Below are 19,577 nucleotides of genomic sequence, written 5' to 3' on the forward strand. Positions count from 1 at the left end.
AAAGAGAACATGTTCAACAAGCAAAAGAATGACTTTTGTTTTCATTTCATTATTTAGTACTTTTGAACAAGAGAGCATGCCAGATACTGCTGTGGGCAGAAAATGCAGCTGTAAACCATTAGAAAAGAATCCCTGGCTTCATGCAACAGAGACTAGTGGAGAGAGAAATACACAATAAACAAGGCAAAGAAATAAAGTATACACTGTGCTGGATGGTTATGAGTGCTATGGAGAAAAAGCAGAAAAGAGGGATTGGAAATATTAAGGAGGGAGCTATTTTAACTTTGAATACATTGATCAGGCATGGCCACACTGAGGGGATGGTATCTGAGAAAATCCCTGAAGAGTTGAGAGAGCCAGTCACATGGTTGTTTGGGGAACAACTTTCCAGCCCTAGGGAATAGCCACTACAAAGTCCCTAAGGCAGTTGAATACCTGACATGTTGAACAGCAAAGGACACCAGGATTGTGGGTGTAGAGTGGATGAGGTAGAAAACTGCAGGAGATGATATCAGACAGAAAAAGGGAAGGGGGCAACTGTTAGACCTGTAGGCCAATTTAAAGATCTGGGCTTTTACACAGAGGAGGGGAGGATCTCAAATATTTGAGCAGATGTGAAACAAAATTTGACTTACCTTTTATCAGAATCAGGATCTTTCTTGTTGCTATTTTGGCAACAGGCTGATGAGGTACAAGGACATAAGCAAGGAGTCAGTTAGGAAAATCCTGTCTCATCCAGATAAGAGATGGTGACTCTGACTAGGATGGAACTGTAGAGGTGATTATTGGGGTTCAAGTCTACATATATTTTGAAGGTAAAATGGAGAGACTTTACTGCGAGGTGGAATACTGAATGTGTGAAAGAAATAAAACACAGGTTTTGGCCTAAGTCAACAGAAGATTGACGTGGCTACTAATTGAGATGCAGAAGAGTGAGTGAAGATCATGAACTCAATTTGGGACATGTTAAATTTCTGCATTTGACAATAGGAGTCTGAAGGTCACGGGAAATGTCTGGATTAGAAATGTTAATTCCAGAGTCATCAACATTTAGATGATATGGAGAGCCAGGAGATAGAAGAGATCATCAGTTGTGTCAGCCTAGATGGAAAGAGAAAAGATACAGGTACCGAGTCCTGGAATCATCAAGCATTAATGGGTCTGGAGGATTAGGAGTGTCTGACAACAAACACTGAGGAGTGACCAGTTGAGGTAGGAGGAAAAGTAGGCAAGTGTGCTGCCCTGGAGCCAAATGAAGAAAGTGTTTCAGAAAAGTGGGTAATAACTGCTGATTAACAGGAATGAGACCGAGAATTGGCCAATGCATTTAGCAATGTGGAGATTATAGATAATGTTCACAAAGCAGAGTAGATGGAAGTTTAGAGGGTAAATGCCTAGCTGGAATGGATTCAAGAGAAAATGAAGAAAATGTGGAGAGAAATGATAAATAATGAGTGTATATAATTTTTTTAAGTTTTGCTGTAAAGGGAAAGAAATGGGGTGGTGACTTCGTAAGGTGAGGTTGTTAATAGAATTTTTTTTAAGATGGGATAAATATAAGAACATTGAATATTGTTGGTTATAACCCACTAAAGATGGATACACTGATGATGTAGGAAAAGAAGGGGAAAAGTTTTGTTCTGAAATAGCAAGAGGGGATGATTTCTGGACACACGAGAGGGAACTGCCTTTTTTCCAGGAACATGGGACAGTTCATTACATTAGAGGATAAAAGGCAATGGAATAACTAGAGATAATCCTCAGTTACAAAGAATTTACAAATACACATGATATTTACTGGATTATAGGCCTTACCTTCTTATTACCACAATATATTCCTAGGAACCATAATTAGCCAAGGTCTTAAAATAAAAGCATAGATACCAGCAACACTACACTCTAAGCATAGAACCTGACCCAGAGTAGGCCCTAAAATATTTGTTGTATAAGTCGTAACTGTTGATTAAATGGTTATGATTAAATCAATAAAGCTAAAGTGTACGCCCTTTGTAATCATTTGAAATTAGCAAAAGTATTCAACATATTAGAGAGAACTAGAATTATCCTTTCACATGTAAGTAAACAGAAGTCTCAAAAGTTCAATGGTTTTCCTGTGTCATGGGGTTTAGCAAAGTTAAAACTGAAATCCAGGTACTATTATTTCTTGTTAAATACTTTTCCATGCAACCCATACTTTCTTGCTTATAAAAAGTATCTGATGGGCTATAAAGTATGCTCAATACATTAAAAGGTAAAGTTATGATATTATAAAGATTTGAGATCCTTAAATAATTATGTTTATTTAATTATATGAGCTCTAATAATCTTCTCCTATTTCACTCATAATAATGTCGTTTGCCTTATTAAAACTTAGGAGTAGTCATGAGAAATACTTTCAATGGCCCATGTCTCATAAAGAAAGTTTCCAGAGAAGTTTAATACTTTATATCCAATGAGCATAATGAAATGAAGGAGATGGCTCAGAGTAAAACAAAAGTAAGCCATGAATAAAATCCTGGTGAGTACCACTTACCAACTGTGTGGTGTTGAACAAGTTACTTAACCTCTCTGTGCCTCGGTTGTATCATCTGTAAAATGGGAATAATAATAACGACCTCATTGGAATGTTGTGAGGATTAACTGAGATGATACATCTAACCAGTTTAATGAAAGAGCTGGATTCAGAAATCAATATTGTTTGTTATGTCTCCTGATTCCTTCAGGTGAAGAAATGAACCCCAAATAGAATTTCAGGCAGGTGTCTTAGTTTTTCTGTTCATGCTTAGAAAATAAACTATCGGTCCTTTTGTTTGGGAATTAAATAGTCTAACAATTTCATGGTTCTAGTTCCATACAGGAACAGCCCCAAGCTTCTATTCCACCTAAAGCTCACCCCTTTCACTCAGTTCAGACTTATTTCAAGCTTTGAAGTCTGCAATGGAGGATGTGAACACTGTGGTCTCCCTTTATGCTGACATCCTATACTCATAGCAACAGTTCCTGACTCTTCCAGAGTCAGAGCCTGGGAAACTAAAACTGGAATGTAAGATCACGGTGGAATGTGGTTGACACAGTTGTCATCTATGGTCAGGGCTTTCAGAATGGCAAATACACAATCAGTGACCCTTCTGGAGTAAGTTCATGACTTTCTCAAAGAACCCTTTTCCTCAGTTTTACTTGATTCACTCTCAGTTTCTTATTTGGAATCAATCCTCCAATTTGTCTCTCATTAATTCACCACCTGGGGACCTGGGCTTCAAAAAATTACCACCTTTTTTTTTTTTTTTTTTTTTTTTTTACATTGGAGAACTTGAAGCTTGCCTACCACCTGGGGACCTGGGCTTCAAAAAATTACCAACTTTTTTTTTTTTTTTACACTGGAGGACTTGAAGCTTGCCTACCATGCAACCCTTTAATCTACTACAGAGGCAGGCGCATCTCTAGCCACAGCTGTGTCTTTTAGACATCAGACTCTATATCCTTCAGCTTCTAGAGGAAATACATCAAGCTCTCTTAAGTGTTTTTCCCTGAAGCTCATCTCACTTGGCTCAACTGAATGGTAATCACCCCAGCCTTCATACATGGAATGGTTACCACCTCAACCTCTGTAGAGTCTTAAAAATGGAGCTTGAACTAACGTAGGACTTATTAGTTGGATTATGTCTTAGCACTTTCTGTGAATAAAGTCTTACACCTCACTTAATTAGTCTCCCTTTAAAGAGAAAGACAGAAAGCCTCCCATTTGAATATCTGGATGCTTAAATAAAGCACTGCTTGGCATAGTGGGAGTGTTCAGAAATATTAGCTATTGCTATTATTCATCATATCTTTATTATTTAAGATTTAAGGAGGGGATTGATGAGGAGCTGCTCACAGAAAAAGAAATGGTGAGGAAAAAGTCAAAAAAAATTTAAAAACCAAGACAGTGTGGTGTCATATAAGTTAAGAGAGTAAGGTGTTTGGCTTTTTTTGTTTTGTTTTGCTCTTTGAGAAGGGAGCAATCACAGTGTCAAACTTTGCAGTGAATTTTAATAAAACAGACCTACTGCATTCATCAACTGCCTACTGGTGACATCATTTTGAGCAAGGAGTCTGAGGGAAAGCCAGACTTCAGTTGCTCAAAAGTGAATAGAAAATGAAGAAAGTGAGACAGTGAGAACAAACAAGTTGGGAAATAAAGCGTCAGGAAAAGAAAAGATAGATTGGTGGCTAAGCAGAGACACAGTGTTAAGTGACTCTTTTGTTGGTCTTGTACTTTTCCTTTTAAGAAATAAATTTGAGGGCGCCTGGGTGGCTCAGTTGGTTAAGCGACTGCCTTCGGCTCAGGTCATGATCCCAGGGTCCTGGGATCAAGTCCCACATTGGGCTCCCTGCTCTGCGGGGAGCCTGCTTCTCCTTCTCCCCCTGCTGGTGTTCCCTCTCTCACTGTGTCTCTCTCTGTCAAATAAATAAATAAAATCTTTAAAAAAAAAAAAAAAAAAGAAATTTGAATATGTTACCATAAAAGGCAGTTGATAGAGCAAAAACAATTGAAGATAGTAGATACAGAGAAAAAATAATAATCAAAGGGACATGAGAACAAGGCATCAAAGATTTAGAGGAAGGTATTAGCCTTAACCAGAAAGGGCAATGCGTAAGATTAGAGAACAGAAGTAAATGAAGATGAGTATGAGAGTAAATAAGTGTATGGGAGTATGTGGGAAAAGAATCAGTATTGAAGGACAACATAACGAGTAGCTAGAAAAGGAATGATTATAAAGAATTTAGGACATGGGAATTACAAGATGAAATAATTAATAGTACTGCTTAGCACCGGAGATGCCAAGGGGCATGAAGAATGAAAGAGAATCACTAGATTTGCAAAATATGTATCCACTGGTAGCATACATGAGTGTATTTTTAAGAGAACGGTGATGATAAAAGCTTGATTATAAAGGTTAAAAAAGAGATATAAATAAAGTGATATAAATCATGAGACACAAAGGCTGCTAGTGAACACCATTTCATTTGGCCAGGGGAAAATAACTAATTGGAGGAAAGAAGCATACCTCCTACCTGTGAAATGCACCTATTGATGCTATTATTATTACTATAGATATTATCATCATTATCCTTAGCCAACCTTAACTGCACAATTTTACTGGGTAATAATGAACACTAGCACAAATTGAAAGCACTAAAAATCCTTACTCTCTACAATCTTTACCAAATTTTGCAAGTCCCTTTATTTACCTTTAAAAAAAAAAAAAAAGAATTCTTAACTACACTCTGCTAAATGGTTTCCCCAAATTTTCCACTTCCTCAATGGCCAGTCTCACATGTCCCTTGATTAAGTCAAACAACATCCCTTCGTTGCTGAGAAGATAACATCTGGATCGAGCTCTTTCCTTTTCAATGAAACCTAATGCCACTGCACTAAGCATTTTATCCCTTCTCCCATCAAAGATGCTGCATCTTTTGCTCCCTCTTATTATAGTTATTCTCTTTTCTTAATAGGTGCATTTCACATCTATAGAGCATGTACTATCTGTGAGGCACTGAATTGATCATTTGACACATTCCAGCTCATTTATTTCTCGTAATGATCCTATGAGGCTGGTTCCATCATTGTTTGAATTAACTACTTTGACCAAAGTCATTGAGCTAGTAAGTTACAAGCCAGAAAAGATATTTAGGTAGTCTGCCTCCAAAATAAAAGTGATTCTCTTTTAAGTGATTAAGGTGTCACTTAAATACTTTGTGTTTTAAAATGTCAAAATATAAACATATTCCTGCTCTCCAAAAGTAGCCTCTTTCAACTTAATTCCTTTTCGGGGTATTCTACTAGCATACCCCAATTTATGGAAAATGCCTCCTGACATTTTTAAATGTTCAGGGTTTCTGAAGCATATACACACACCTCCTTTCAACCACTCCCAAGAGAAGGTATCATCCCTCCTTCCAATTAAGGAAATAGAGTTTCAGAGAAGTCAAGTTACTTACCAATGGTCCCTCAGCTAATAAATGAAACTCCAATTCAAATTCAGATCTTCTGATTCAACTTCAAAGTCTTGGCCATTCAGTTCATTACCAGTCCTTATCCATCCTTTCTCCTCAATATTCTTTCCATTTCTATTGTCTTTCTTAGATTCAAGGCTCACAATCCTATTTCAAGTTCCCACAACCCTCTAGAACTATTACATTATCATGATGCACTCGCTAATAAAATAATGGCCCAAGTGACTCTTTTAGCTTATATTTGTGGTAGACCAATTGCAATGGTGGTCCTTGTGCTTCAACCCTCCCTATAATTTTGCCATGTAATTTCGTATTGCTTTCCACTCTGTCTCTAGGATTGACCATGAAGTTTACCAAAAGAAGACTCAAGCAGAAGCTTAAAAAGAACTTGCTTATTTCTGCTTTGCTCTTACTCTTCTTCCATGACTATGAGAACCTGCCAGGGCTGGCCTATTGCAGGATTACACACATGGATAGAGCTCTGAGTGGCCCCAGTTGGTCCAGCCAAGGTCATCCTGGATCAAACAATAGCCAGTTAACATACAGCTAACTGGACCAACCTTCAGCTAACCAATGGCATAAGTGAGCTAGCCAAGATCAACCAATCCAAGTCAAGATCAGCTGAATTCCATAAACCCAAAATTTTGCATGAGATTTTACAGCACAGTTTTGTGTTGTTACATAACATAATTTTATTTTTTTAAGTTTTTATTAAAATTTCAGCTAGTTAACATAGAGTGTTATATTAGTTTCAGGTGTACAATATAGTGATTCAACACTTTCATACAATACCCAGTGCTCATCAAAGTGTACACCTTAATCCCCATCACTTATTTAAACCCATCCCCCCACCCACCTCCCTTCTAGTAACTATCAATTTGTTCATTACAGTTAAGAATCTGTTTCTTGCTTTGCCTCTTTCTCTCTTTTTTCCCCTTTGTTCTTTTGTTTTGTTTCTTAAATTCAAAATGAGTGAAATCATATAGTATTTGTCTTTCTACATAGTATAATTTTAGTGATAGCTAGCTGATGAGTATGTTATATAATCCATCTTAAATCAAAATGGCAGGATAATACTCTTCCATTATTACCTCATCACCAGTTCACTCAAAATTCTACTGATCATTCTATATACAAACTCCTATTGTTAGCTGTCCCCATATATATGAATAGGTCATATTCCTCCACTGCCACTATATAAAATTTCATTCCTACCCTACAACTCTTCGACAAAAATATCTGTCAGTTATTCTCCTTATTTGATTCTGATTTAGGATAGAAAGAATATCCTTGAATTCTTTCCAACATTTTTTAAAGATTTTATTTATTTATCTGACATAGAGAGCATAAGCAGGGGGAGCAGCAGAGGGAGAGGGAGATCATGACCTGAGCCAAAGGCAGATGCTTAACCTACTGAGCCACCCAGGAGCCCCTCCAAAATTTTTTGAAAATACCTCTTTAATATCACTTTCCCATGAAACTTTCTGTATTTAATCATATGTCAATATTATAGTTCAAAATTTTTTCAGTACTTCTATAAGCTTCTAGTACTATATTAATTTGGATCCATTTATATATTTTTTCTAAGCAACTCTATTTCCTAAATTCTCTGGGAGCCAAATTATGTTCCTTTTATTCCCTATCCCCTTTACAAATATATATAACAATTTAATAATACACAGAAGACCCTCAATATATGCTAAATAAAGTGCTAAAAAGAATTGTAAACTTTTATAAATAATGATTTTTTTTTTTTTAAGATTTTATTTATTTTTTAGAGAGCGAGTGAGAGAGAAACAGCATGAGAGGGGAGAGGGTCAGAGGGAGAAGCAGGCTCCCCGCTGAGCCGGGAGCCCGATGTGGGACTCGATCCCAGGACCCTGGGATCATGACCTGAGCCGAAGGCAGTCGCTTAACCAACTGAGCCACCCAGGCGCCCCTGTTTTCAAAAAATTTAATACTATTTGATCAATATTCCTAGTAAATTATTCTAAGGCTCATTGACATACATATATAGAAATTAATTTATCTTTTGGCATTCTGAATAAACAGACACAAGTCTTTTCATATTTAATGCATTACAAATTAATTAGTTTTTAATATTTTATTTATTTATTTGACAGAAAGAGAGATAGCGAGAACAGGAACACAAGCAGGGGGAGTGGGAGAGGGAGAAGCAGGCTTCCCGCCGAGTAGGGAGCCCGATGTGGGGCTCGATCCCAGGACCCCGGGATCATGACCTGAGCCAAAGGCAGACGCTTAACGACTGAGCCACCCAGGCGCCCCAATAAATTAATTAGTTTTTACTTATGTTATTTTCTTTAATCATCACAAACTACCCTGTGAGGTGTTAGTATTAACTGATTTTTGTAGTATGGAAATCTGAAGTCCTGACGCAAGTTGATATATGAAAGAGTCACAATACAAACTAGATCTTCCTATGTCAAGTTTATTGCTCCTTCTCCATCCAAATGAATATGCATTCTGTTCTGGTTTTACTTTAAAAGCCCTCACTACAGACCTGGTACTCCACTGGTTCAGAGCATTGTAGATGATTATGATACTTTCTTATTCTTAAGGAGCATATAGTCTAGGTTGGGAAACAGGCATATAAGCAGATAATTTGATGATAAAATGGGAAATTATAAGGCTAAGAAACACAGAGGAAATGTACCTGGGGGTTCAGAGAAGGCTTCCTGGAAGAGATAAATTCTTGGTTAAGATGAGAAGTGAGGCAAAGACATTGAGGAAGAACATTACGGGCATATAGATGAATATGCATGAAGAAGATATTGGAAAAGCACGAAGTTTCATGGGCTGGAAAAGCATGAAGTTTGTGTATTATTCAAACACATGGCATGACACCTTAGCTAAAGTGGAAATGTTAGGAGATGGAAAAAGAAAGAAGTTTGGGACCAGGTGCAAAAAAAAAAAAAAAAAAAAAAACAGAAAAGAATAAAGATTTGAGAGTTATTCAAGAGATTAAAAACAATATGGCCCAGTGATGATTGAATTTAGGACTTTCAGTGTCTGGGTGAGGAGACTGAGCACCATATTTGGGTGGGAAATGGGAGGCAGAGGATGACTGAGTTTGAGGCACATTGAATCTGAGGTTCTATGGAACATTAAGATGCATCTGTGCATAAGAAAGGTAAAAAATTGAGTGTGTAGCTTAGAAACATCAGGCCTGGAGATATGAAATTATTAGTACTCTTTAAACACCCAGTCACATATGAAAAACTAAACACTATGGCTACAAAATACTTTACATGGTTAGGATTGTTAAAATCATTGCTACATTTGTTCACAAAGCAGTGTTGAGAAGAAAGTGACTAAAGCAAAGCACTAAATCACCAACACCTAAAAGGATTGTATAAAACATAATAGGTCACAAAGTTTGACCCTGCTTTGAATTCTATCCCATGTTTGTTACAATAATTTTCATTTTTATGTTATTGTAGTAGTTTTCAATTTTACATGCTTTTTTTTTTTTTTTTTTACTGCAAAGAAAATTTATTTTACATATTGCTAGCCATGAATTTTTGTCGTTAGTTCACACATAAATCTGCCTAGTGCCACTATCCAAATGGCAGGACCAGTTTATGTCCACACTGCACTCTGTATTTACAAAGAGAATTTGCACGACTTACATAAATGTAAACTCTCAGTGAAGGTTTAACAATGGAGATGCAATCTAACATCCATAATATCTGATGTTTTACAGACAGCAATGTTTTATGCCTCAAAACTCACATATATAGTTATTTTCTCCTTCCAGCTAAATATCCAATGCTAATGCCACAAAACAGCATAGGCACACTGCTTACAAAATCGTCAGAAAGATTCAAAGATACCAATTAAAGAAGAATATCCCTCTACTGCTTGCAGAAAACCTACAGCCCTTAAGGTACAGATTAGATTATTAAAAGCTTGCTTTAAAAATATGACAGGACCATCACTGTCTTTAAGGACCTGTGGATTGCTAGTGTTACTCAAATATTTATAATAGTAAAATGCAAATTAACATTGAAAAAAGTGTCAAAGTATTTGTAAAAGACTTTGGAACTGTCCATCTAAATGTACAGGTTCATAATCTGTAACCTATAATTCCAAAACCCATATACTTTGAAAACTGATATTTCATTTTTTTTTTTTAAAGATTTTATTTATTTATTTGACAGAGAGAGAGAGTGAGAGCAGGAACACAAGCAGGGGGAGTGGGAGAGGGAGAGGGAGAAGCAGGCTTCCCGCCGAGCAGGGAGCCCGATGCGGGGCTCGATCCCAGGACTCTGGGATCATGACCCGAGCCGAAGGCAGACGCTTAACGACTGAGCCACCCAGGCGCCCCTGATATTTCATTTTTAAGTGTGTTGCTAACTTGATTGGTGCAAAACTAGACCTGTACTAACATGAGAGATTTATGGTCTTTATTTTTCCCATGCAATGGGAATATTCATAGAATTCTCTTCAGATACGAAAATGTATAATTATGAGGTGCTTCCCAGAATCCATCTGGAGAAGTGTTCCATAATATACATCATATACATACAAAAAAATCAAGAAAATTCTGAACTCTAAAATACAACTGACCCCAGGGGTTTTGAATAAGAGATTACAGACCAGTATAATTAAAATTCAAAACTTAAAATTTTAGATTTTACTATAATCAAGATATTCAATACAACAGAATTGTTAGAATTTATTTATTATTGTACCTTTAAGAAAAGATTTATCTGCACAATATAGTATGTATGAAAGCATTTCCAGTTTTCTCCTCTTTTCCCCAAATATATTTTGTTCACTCTTCCTTTTACAGATAGAGAAATAACTTAAACACTTAAATTATTCTTAGAATCAGTTTGATAGTGTTAGGATCCAAACTGACAGAATCAGGCTTGAATAAGATATACAAAGATAATGCAGGAGGGATATATGCATAGTCCTACACATAGAACCAAGGAATCAACTTCCAACAAGAGTTTAGGGAAAACGGGAATGCATGCAGCATTCATGCAACTCAATTATAAACCTCAGGTGACTACTGTCCCAGGGCATACTGAAAGTATGTTGAACTTGCCCCCACGTATAATGTAATCTAGGCTTCTTTAATAAAACACTCTATCCAGAAAGAAAAATGATTGCTCATTCTATGCTTGTCACAGAAGATAACGAATAGTGTGAGGGGTCCAGGAGCCAATTTAACACTATTAAGCAACTCATATAATCTTAAAGGAGAGTAAGCATGATGGTGATCTTTCGAAAATCACCTTATGAAGAACAGTTGCAAAGACTGAAATGTCAACCTTGAAAAATATAATAATTGGTGAAGATATGATAGCTGTCTTTTGAAATAAAGCAACTCTTTGTGTATTTAAACAAACCAGTTAGAGTTACTGAAAATACTATTGCATCTTAACACAAGATAAGCTGACTGAAAATGAAAACGACTGGAATAGGGGTTCTTCATATAGGGTTACAGGGTTTCTTGATAGGGATATGATAAAGGACTCTAGGTGATCCTTTCCATTCTGAGAGTCTTCAATATCTCAACATCACACTTCAAGTTAATAGTACAGCTGGGTTTAGAATTTCATCAATTTTTATTATATAATTTTTAATATTCATGAAAAGATATTTGCCACAAGACATAACTTCATGGAGGGAGGTCAACTCTTCAACATTTCTATACTGTCCTTAAAGCAGAGGGCCAATCAAATTCATATTCAAAAGAAAAATATAGTGATTATTACAAATCTTATTCATATTCTATAATATTTCTCATATCTAAAACAAACACAAGTGTTCTGTTCTTTAAGAAAATTGAGTCTCGGGCACCTGAGTGGCTCAGTTGGTTAAGCGACTGCCTTCAGCTCGGGTCATGATCCTGGAGCCCCGGGATCGAGTCCCATGTCAGGCTCCTTGCTCAGCAGGGGGTCTGCTTCTCCCTCTGACCCTCCCCCCTCTCATGTGCTCTCTCTCTCTCATTCTCTCTCTCTCAAATAAATAAATAAATAAATAATCTTTAAAAAAAGAAAACTGAGTCTCAAAATTAACTTTGTATATAAATAAGCTTGAAATCCTTAAAATGATATATTTTCCTATAAAATAAGATGCTTGACAAGCATATATTTCAAAAGACCTAACAATTTTAAGTTTGTGAGAATAAGGCTGAACTTTTGCCTTTTCTCTATTTTCCTCAATATTTTTTAAAGAAACTGGTTGAAATGTTTTTTGAGAAGAGAGGATAATACACGGATAATTCCAAGAATTTTTGAGCAGGTGTTAGGCATTTTTAAAGAAAGACAAATAAAATATAAATGGACAGCAGACTTCCAAACTACAATCACTTCCAAAGACAGACCACACAGCTAAAAATGGAAAATACATATTTCCAAATGTCATAATACTGTTTAAAGAGCAAGAAAGAGAAAACTAACTATTCTCACGTTCAGGCAGTTGAATGCTGATCAACAGCTGACAGGCCCGTCAAAACATACATATAAAATTTTCAAAAAAAAAGAGAGACCAGACAGGAACTCAGCCTTCACACTCACCGTCACCAAAATACCACAAATTTGAGGTAAGATTTTTATGTGAACTAATAATCTATTTTTATATTTTTCTCACCAAAACATGCATATCATATAATTTAAGGGAAATGATAATTATAAGAATAGAAATAAAGCAAAGCTTATTTAAGTCTTGTCACTTTTGCAATTGCAATAGGAAGGACAAATACTACCAGGAAGCATACCTGTGGCAGGGCTGAATTGAGCTGTCGCTGGAGCGAATCTCGGTCATAGATGACATCCTGCAGTCTTTGCTGGGCAAGTGAAAGGCTTTCTTGGGTCTCCCGAAGGGTGTCTAGAAGACGGTCCCTTTCATCTAGCATATTCACCATCAGCTGCTCAAAATGGGAGTCTGAGTCCGAGCCACTGCTTTGGGACCCCCTTTGGCTCATTGGGGTGTCCTCATTAATCGTGGGCATCACTTCACACATCATTGCTTAAAGGAAGTAAAGGGGAGGGAAGTCTTAGTAAAGAAACCAACTGACTCTCAACTCACCAAACTCTGCAGCTCATTAACCTAATTGTCTCTTTTTTTCCCCTACCCACTGCCCCAACTCCAACCACACTAAATATTTTGAACTCAATGAAATATGATTCATTGACTTCCTCCAATCTATATCCTTCCCCATTTATTGATAATGTATAAAGCTCCTACCTACAAAATACAGGTTGGTTTCACCTACTTCTCAAAGATTTGGTGTTTTGGGGGGCGCCTAGGTGGCTCAGTCGTTAAGCGTCTGGCTTCAGCTCAGGTTATGATCCCAGCATCCTGGGATTGAGCCCCGCATCGGGCTCCCTCCTCAGCGGGAAGCCTGCTTCTCCCTCTCCCACTCCCCCTGCTTGTGTTCCCTCTCTCTCTGTCAAATGAATAAATAAAATCTTAAAAAAAAAAAATTGGCGTTTTTTTCATGATTTATTCCTCCAATTTAATTTATAGTAGTATGTTATTCAACTTACTAGTTGATCACTTTTCTACCCCTGTAAGTTTACAAATCTCTTACAGCAAATACCACCATCTTACCCTTATTTGTTACATTGTTAAAAGCAAGCACAGTGTCTGGCACTTCATGGGTAGGAAGTAAATGATTTTTGAATGACTTAAACAATTGAATTAATGTTCACTCTTGCATTTAGGGAATCTACAAATAATTAAGTATTCATTTTATATAATAATCAGTTTTTACTTTTTTCAGATTTTATCAACAGGTTTTTTCATGCCAACTAGTTTAAAGTTTCTTGACTTTACAACTCCCATTTTATCACTTTTATGTGCTAAGTTAAGGTAATCTACACAGAGTAAAGCAATATTGACTAAATTAAATGTAAGCTCTATGAAATAGACTGAGGTTGTTTAGGTTATTATAATTGCCCTTAATATTCTTTTGTTTCCTGTGAACTGCTTTGTCAATTTTCCCTCCAAACAATACAAACTAACACTCTCAAATATTCCCCAAAACAGAGACCGTAAATTACATTAGCTAATGTAGTTACTTCACATCTCAGCTGTTAATCACAAGCTTCCAGTCATGAAACAAATGAACTATTCAGAATATTTTTTAAATCATTTATTAATTTGACTTATAATAGACAACAGACTTCAAGATGCAACACTGATCTACTGTATGACATTTTAAAAATCAGAAATTATCTCATTTTTTCTTTTATCTTTTATCTGATGTTCAAAAAAGAACCAAACCCATCTCAATTTCAGCTGTTGTACTGAGACCAGAAGCTATTAATTAGAGGGCTTGGTTTTGCAGAAGGCTGATGTGGAGAAATGCTGGTTTGGCTGTTGATCCTAGAGCATTCTTTGGTTTTATAATGCAAGGTCAATTCATTTTTCTGCCTATATATTCCTGTCCCTAGGGAAAATATTTCTGTTGATATAGTCAAATAAAATGTCAAGACTTAATAGCTCAATAGTTAATTACTTTTATGTGATTCTTCAAATAAATTGGGTTACTGAAGAGATAAATTCAATTATCTGAATGATTTGGTCAGGGTCCACTGAAAACTAGGAGAAACTTTTAAAAGATAAAAGGAAAGTATTTTCTTACTGATATCCTATGTAAAAAAAATTACGGGGTAGTATGAATTTTAGGATAATTTAAGATAATACTCTGAATTATTGCTCATCACTCAAAACACTGGGCTACCTGAAGGCAAATATTTGACTTGTTAAATCACTCTAAAATAGGTAACAGAATAGATACGTAAGATGTATTTAAATGCACATGTGAGTGCACACGCATGCGTGTACACACACACACACACTCATGCATTGTTACTGTCGCTAACCACTTAATGGATGAAAAGATAGTATTTTTTTGTGTTTTTCTCAGTTTGAATATTATTTAAACATTATCACAAAGCTGGAAAAAAGAGACTCTTTTCTAACTGCTATACATTTTCTTTACATTAATTGAAAAGGAATTGGAAAAAAAACTGTTCTAACACATTTGAATATTAAAAACAATTAGTTCACATGCCATGCATGAAAATCCACACACTGAACAGCTGTGTCATTCTGAGAAATCATTACCAGAAGCCAATGTGTTTCTTTTTGACATTTAAGGTTAAAACAAAATACTGGGAGAGGAAATGATTGCACTGTGACAATTTGTGCCAAAACACTTGCAAGGCTTACATTTTAGGGTTACTTAAACATACTTAAAATCTGTATTTTAAACCATCTCCTTCTTGGAAAAAAGCCATTAGCACATCTTCACTCTGAATTACTTATAAAAAAGTTTAAATTTCAAGGAAAAGCATAACTGCAGTGATTACCTCAGCTACAATTTCCTTCTGAATACACGACCCTAATTCTAACAAAGGCTTGTTGCCACCATGAGATATTAGACATTCACAGACTTTAGGCTCTTATATCAGTATAAAAGCTGGTCTCTGAATTAGTCAGTCCAAAGATGCTATGATGAGAAGCAGCTTAGGGACTTAGGGTCTCAGTCTATTAATTCTACACTCAACTTGATTCGATTCCATTCCTGCAGCATTGGAACCAGAACAAGTCACATCACCTCTCAAAACTTCAGTTTTCTCTTCTGTAAGTAGGCATAAGAATCCATGATTTTTTTTTTTAACAAGCCCATTGTAAGTCTCCAATAGAATACTTGACTGAGATCACACAGTAAAATTTAAAGGACAATTACAAATACAAGTATTTATTTATTTTATAAGGTGACCAACATTCACCTTTGCAGAAAGAATATTGTGCCTTTACGATTCATTCTGATTCCATGCCTAAAGTTTTAATTCCTGTGGGTACTCTGAACTCTTCAAATCCAACTGGGAAAAATCAAGCTATGCTACAGTTACTTAGGAAATAAAATGAATTCGTCTGCTTTTTCTCCACCAACAGTCAACCCAAATGAGTAAATCTAAAGTCTTCTCATCAAAACTAGGAGAAAAAAATTTTCTACAAAAAATAAAGGTCACTTTCACGAACTAGCTTTGTTCTTGCAATAGGACTCGGATTCTAATATAAATTACAAAATACTTGTATAATCCTGAAAATACAGTCTAACCTATTTCTTAAATGCATATTTAGATATTAAAATCAATTAAAAATCTATCTTCAATGTTCAACACCCTCTTATAGAATGGACAACATCTGAAGCAACTTCCAGAGGCTATTTATCCTCTAGTGTACTTCATCCTCATATGCCACTTTTAACTTTTACAATCATTTTCAGTATTAAAAATTGTATTGTATCACATAATTCCTGAAAAACCAGGAAGGACATCCTAACAGCTCACTTTGATATTTGCCTTTTCGGCACTCTTCCCCAAAGTCGGTTGGATATATGAATTGTTATCCTTTTCTAAATGTTGATGCCTTTTTCATTAAATTACTGAAGGTTTTAAGACCTAGTTAGAGATACTTATTTTGTTGTGAAAAGAAAAAATAAAATATTGGTTTAATTATCCCGGTGATTAAATTTAGCTTGAAGAATTTGATACCAGGAAAACCAACTCCTTTACTCTTAGTACATAACCTTGACTGTCTTCCAAATCTCTCAGATTTCAAAATAAAAGTTTTGAATGCCCCCTGGAGTCATTGCCCAAGGGCTTTCGAGATCCAGTGTGTTTCTTAGCAATATATGCCTCTCAAGCAGTACCTATTCAGATATGATGGTGTTACAAAAGGCTTTTTTTCTGTCAATGAATCACTTCGAAGCAGATCACCGGGATTTAGACCCTCCTACAGGCAAAGATGCGATTATTCTCGGTAGTTAGTTTCCTCTTCAAAGATTTAGTCTTAAGAACCAACCCAGCTCCACCTCAGTTAACCCACAAGGAGTAATTCAGTGAGAGAAATCCTAGCCATTGTCTGATTACATTACATGAATATTCCTCCTCCTATTTAACTCTTTGAAATCTTCCCTGTCCTCAGGAAATATTATCACCTCTAATAGAAGCATTTTGCACTTTCTTTACCGATGGCCAAGAGCCAGCTCTAGCCACACGGCTGGACAGTTATCGCTCAGCCACACCCCCCCCACCACCACCCTGAAGTTGACTTAATAATTTCCACACTAAAATTCTTTATCTCTCGCCCAACAAGAGAGAGCCAAGTGGGAGGAGGTGGAGAAATAGGAGAAGGGAGAGGATGGGGGTGGAAAGCAAAAGGTAGGGAACAGTAATTGGCAAGGAGGAATTTGCATCTCATCTTCCCTGGGGGCGGGGTGGGGCCGGGGAGGTAGGGGGTGGTAAAAAAATAAAGCGGAAGGGAAACCTTGTAACTCAAACACAGTTTCTGTACCTAATGTCTGTAATTTCGGGTCCTGCTTCTTCAATTGATCAATGACAACCGCAGTCTCAGGCTTGACGAGAGGGGAAGCTCACGCCCGGCACTCCTGGACCATTTCCCTAGCAACCGGAGGAGAAAGGCAGCTTAGACACTCGCGTGCCCCGGCGCCCTCCCGGAACGTGCCCCGGCTGGGTGGCGTGGCAGCAAGCCGGCATCTTCCCGCGGCTCCGTCAGCAGCCCAAAGGAGAAGCGTCCATCGGAAAAATGGCATATTACAAATTTTGCTTTGGGAAGCAGAGCTCGGTTCAGACCATTGTCAAAGGGAGGAGAGGGGGAGGCGGCTCTTAAAGCAGTAGCGGCCCCTTTGCCGGAGCAGCCTCGACTCCGCGCGTGCAGCTGGAGACCCGGGGCGGGGAGCCGGGAGCTGGGGACTGCGTTTGACTTATAGAAACTTAACCAAGCCACACTGCTCCCCCTCCGCGTCCAGGCCACCCGGAAGGTGTCCCTCCAAACGTGAGCTTTGGGGAAAGGCGTGAGGAGTACCTGGAAGCGAAGTTCTCCACCCAGTCCCCCTCCCGGAGCCCCTCCGGAGTTTAAGGCGAACGTCGCGAGTTGGAAAGCTAAGGGAAAGCGAGTCCCCAGGGTTGCGGGAAGCACGACGGGTCCTCTCCTGGCCCCCGGACTATTTCTGCGCTAGGGTGTCTCACTGAACTCAAAAGAGGCGCCTCTTCTCCGGAAAGGCAAGCAGTCGGCCCCCCACACCCAGTTTCTCCTCCCAGCCTCTTTGCAAGCCTCGTTGCTTGCATCAGTCGGCCGGAGGAACCAACCTGCTGGGAGCCGGTGCGGCTGCTACAGCATCTTCTCTCCTCACTTGCCTCGTGCTGTGGCTGCTGGGCTCCTCCTCCTCGGTCTCTCCCCCCTCCTCTCCTTGACAGCCGCCACCTCCTCTTCCTCTGGAACAAGGGCTTCCCCTGGAAGCTGCTGCAGTGGTTTCCACCGGCCCTTAAATAAATTCTGAAGTAATCACGTCTTTGCTCTCCTCCTCACGCACACGCGCTCGCGGATACACACGACTCCCTCCAAGCCGCTCCCGGGCTGCCGGCGCTGGCGCTGCTCCCAGTGCCCCCGGAGAAGCCAAGGGCTGGGGATGGGCAGGTGTGGGCAGGGGATACGCTCTTCCTCGTCCGGGCTTCCCCCGCACAATGGTCTGTACAGGGAAGCGTGTGACGGCCCACGCTGGGGAAAGGCGAATGAATGCGCTTGGGCACCTTCTGGCTCTCTGGCCTTCCGTGCTTGTCATTTCTTTAAGCAGCTTCCTGCTCCCAGGACCAGGGCATGGTAGTCACGGCTGACCTGAGTCAAGCTAGGGTGTGGTGGCATCTGTCACTTCTCACTACCTCTCCAGCTCCTCTCCATTCACTGCTTTGGCGATAAGGAGTGTGTGTTTAGTACTCCCTGCCCTAGTAAATTTCAGCTTTGGACGAAGTCTGGTTTCTAGAACGCGTTCCAGTTCCCCCTATACCTACACATCCCTTTACCTATTCTTTCCTTTTGCCGCTACTCCCCATTGATACAAACCCATCCAACCAGGTATAGGGAGAAAGCAGGAGACAAAACCAGTACCTAAACAAAAAGGAAATGTTTCAGTGAGGGAAATTAGCATATCCTAGTTTTAGCGAACAGGAAGAGGGCATGGAGGAGGGAACTGGGAGAAGGGTTAAACATTGGGTTTAATATGGGGGTTAATGCAAGTATCTTGGAGAGGTAGTGCAAGAAATCCAAAAGGTATATTTCATTTTTGGTTAACACAAAGAGTCCAAAGCTAACTAAAGAAGTAGTATTCAAATGCCAGCTCACTTAAGTACAATATTCAGGAAACAGAATCTTTTCTTCTAGAGTAGCATTTACTTCAGTTAGCAACGCCACAGTGGAATGTGAGGCCATGCTCATGTATTTCCTCCTTCTCTTCTAGACTGTTATTCAAATTCTGCATCACAACACAATCCTATAAGAATTAAGTATAAGAACAATTAGATGATTCATTAGATGTCTACTGGAACACTAGTTCTCAAACATAGGGTGCATACAGATCACCAATGGATCTTGTTAAATTGTAGATCCTGATTCACTAGAACTGGGGTAAACCATGAGATTTTGTACCTCTAACAACTCCCAGATAGGACCACAATTTGAGTAGGGTCTAAACCACTCTATCAACCTACCATTTGATGTGGCTTAACTAC

At 38.2% G+C, this 19,577-nt stretch overlaps 1 protein-coding gene across 11 annotated transcripts in view; it reads right to left on the bottom strand.

The window, feature by feature from the left end:
• Positions 1 to 18,284, bottom strand: part of PPFIA2 (PPFI scaffold protein A2) — a 464,553-nt gene extending 446,269 nt beyond the window's left edge. For 9 of the 11 annotated variants that reach the window (XM_081822149.1, XM_081822147.1, XM_081822136.1 and 6 more), the window contains exons 1-2: positions 17,347 to 17,623; positions 12,752 to 13,002 (exon numbers count right to left, since the gene is read on the bottom strand). In XM_081822149.1, the coding sequence (XP_081678275.1) occupies positions 12,752 to 13,000 (249 nt within the window). In that variant the 5' untranslated portion in view covers positions 13,001 to 13,002; positions 17,347 to 17,623. Of the gene's footprint in view, positions 1 to 12,751; positions 13,003 to 17,346; positions 17,624 to 18,161 lie in introns of those variants that run through there. The other 2 variants (XM_081822131.1, XM_081822133.1) reach the window with 2 other exon arrangements.
• Positions 18,285 to 19,577: the final 1,293 nt, after the last annotated feature.

Source organism: Leptonychotes weddellii, chromosome 5 (assembly GCF_054177405.1).
Source record: "Leptonychotes weddellii isolate Sample4059 chromosome 5, ASM5417740v2, whole genome shotgun sequence".
Classification (NCBI taxonomy): Eukaryota; Metazoa; Chordata; class Mammalia; order Carnivora; family Phocidae; genus Leptonychotes; species Leptonychotes weddellii.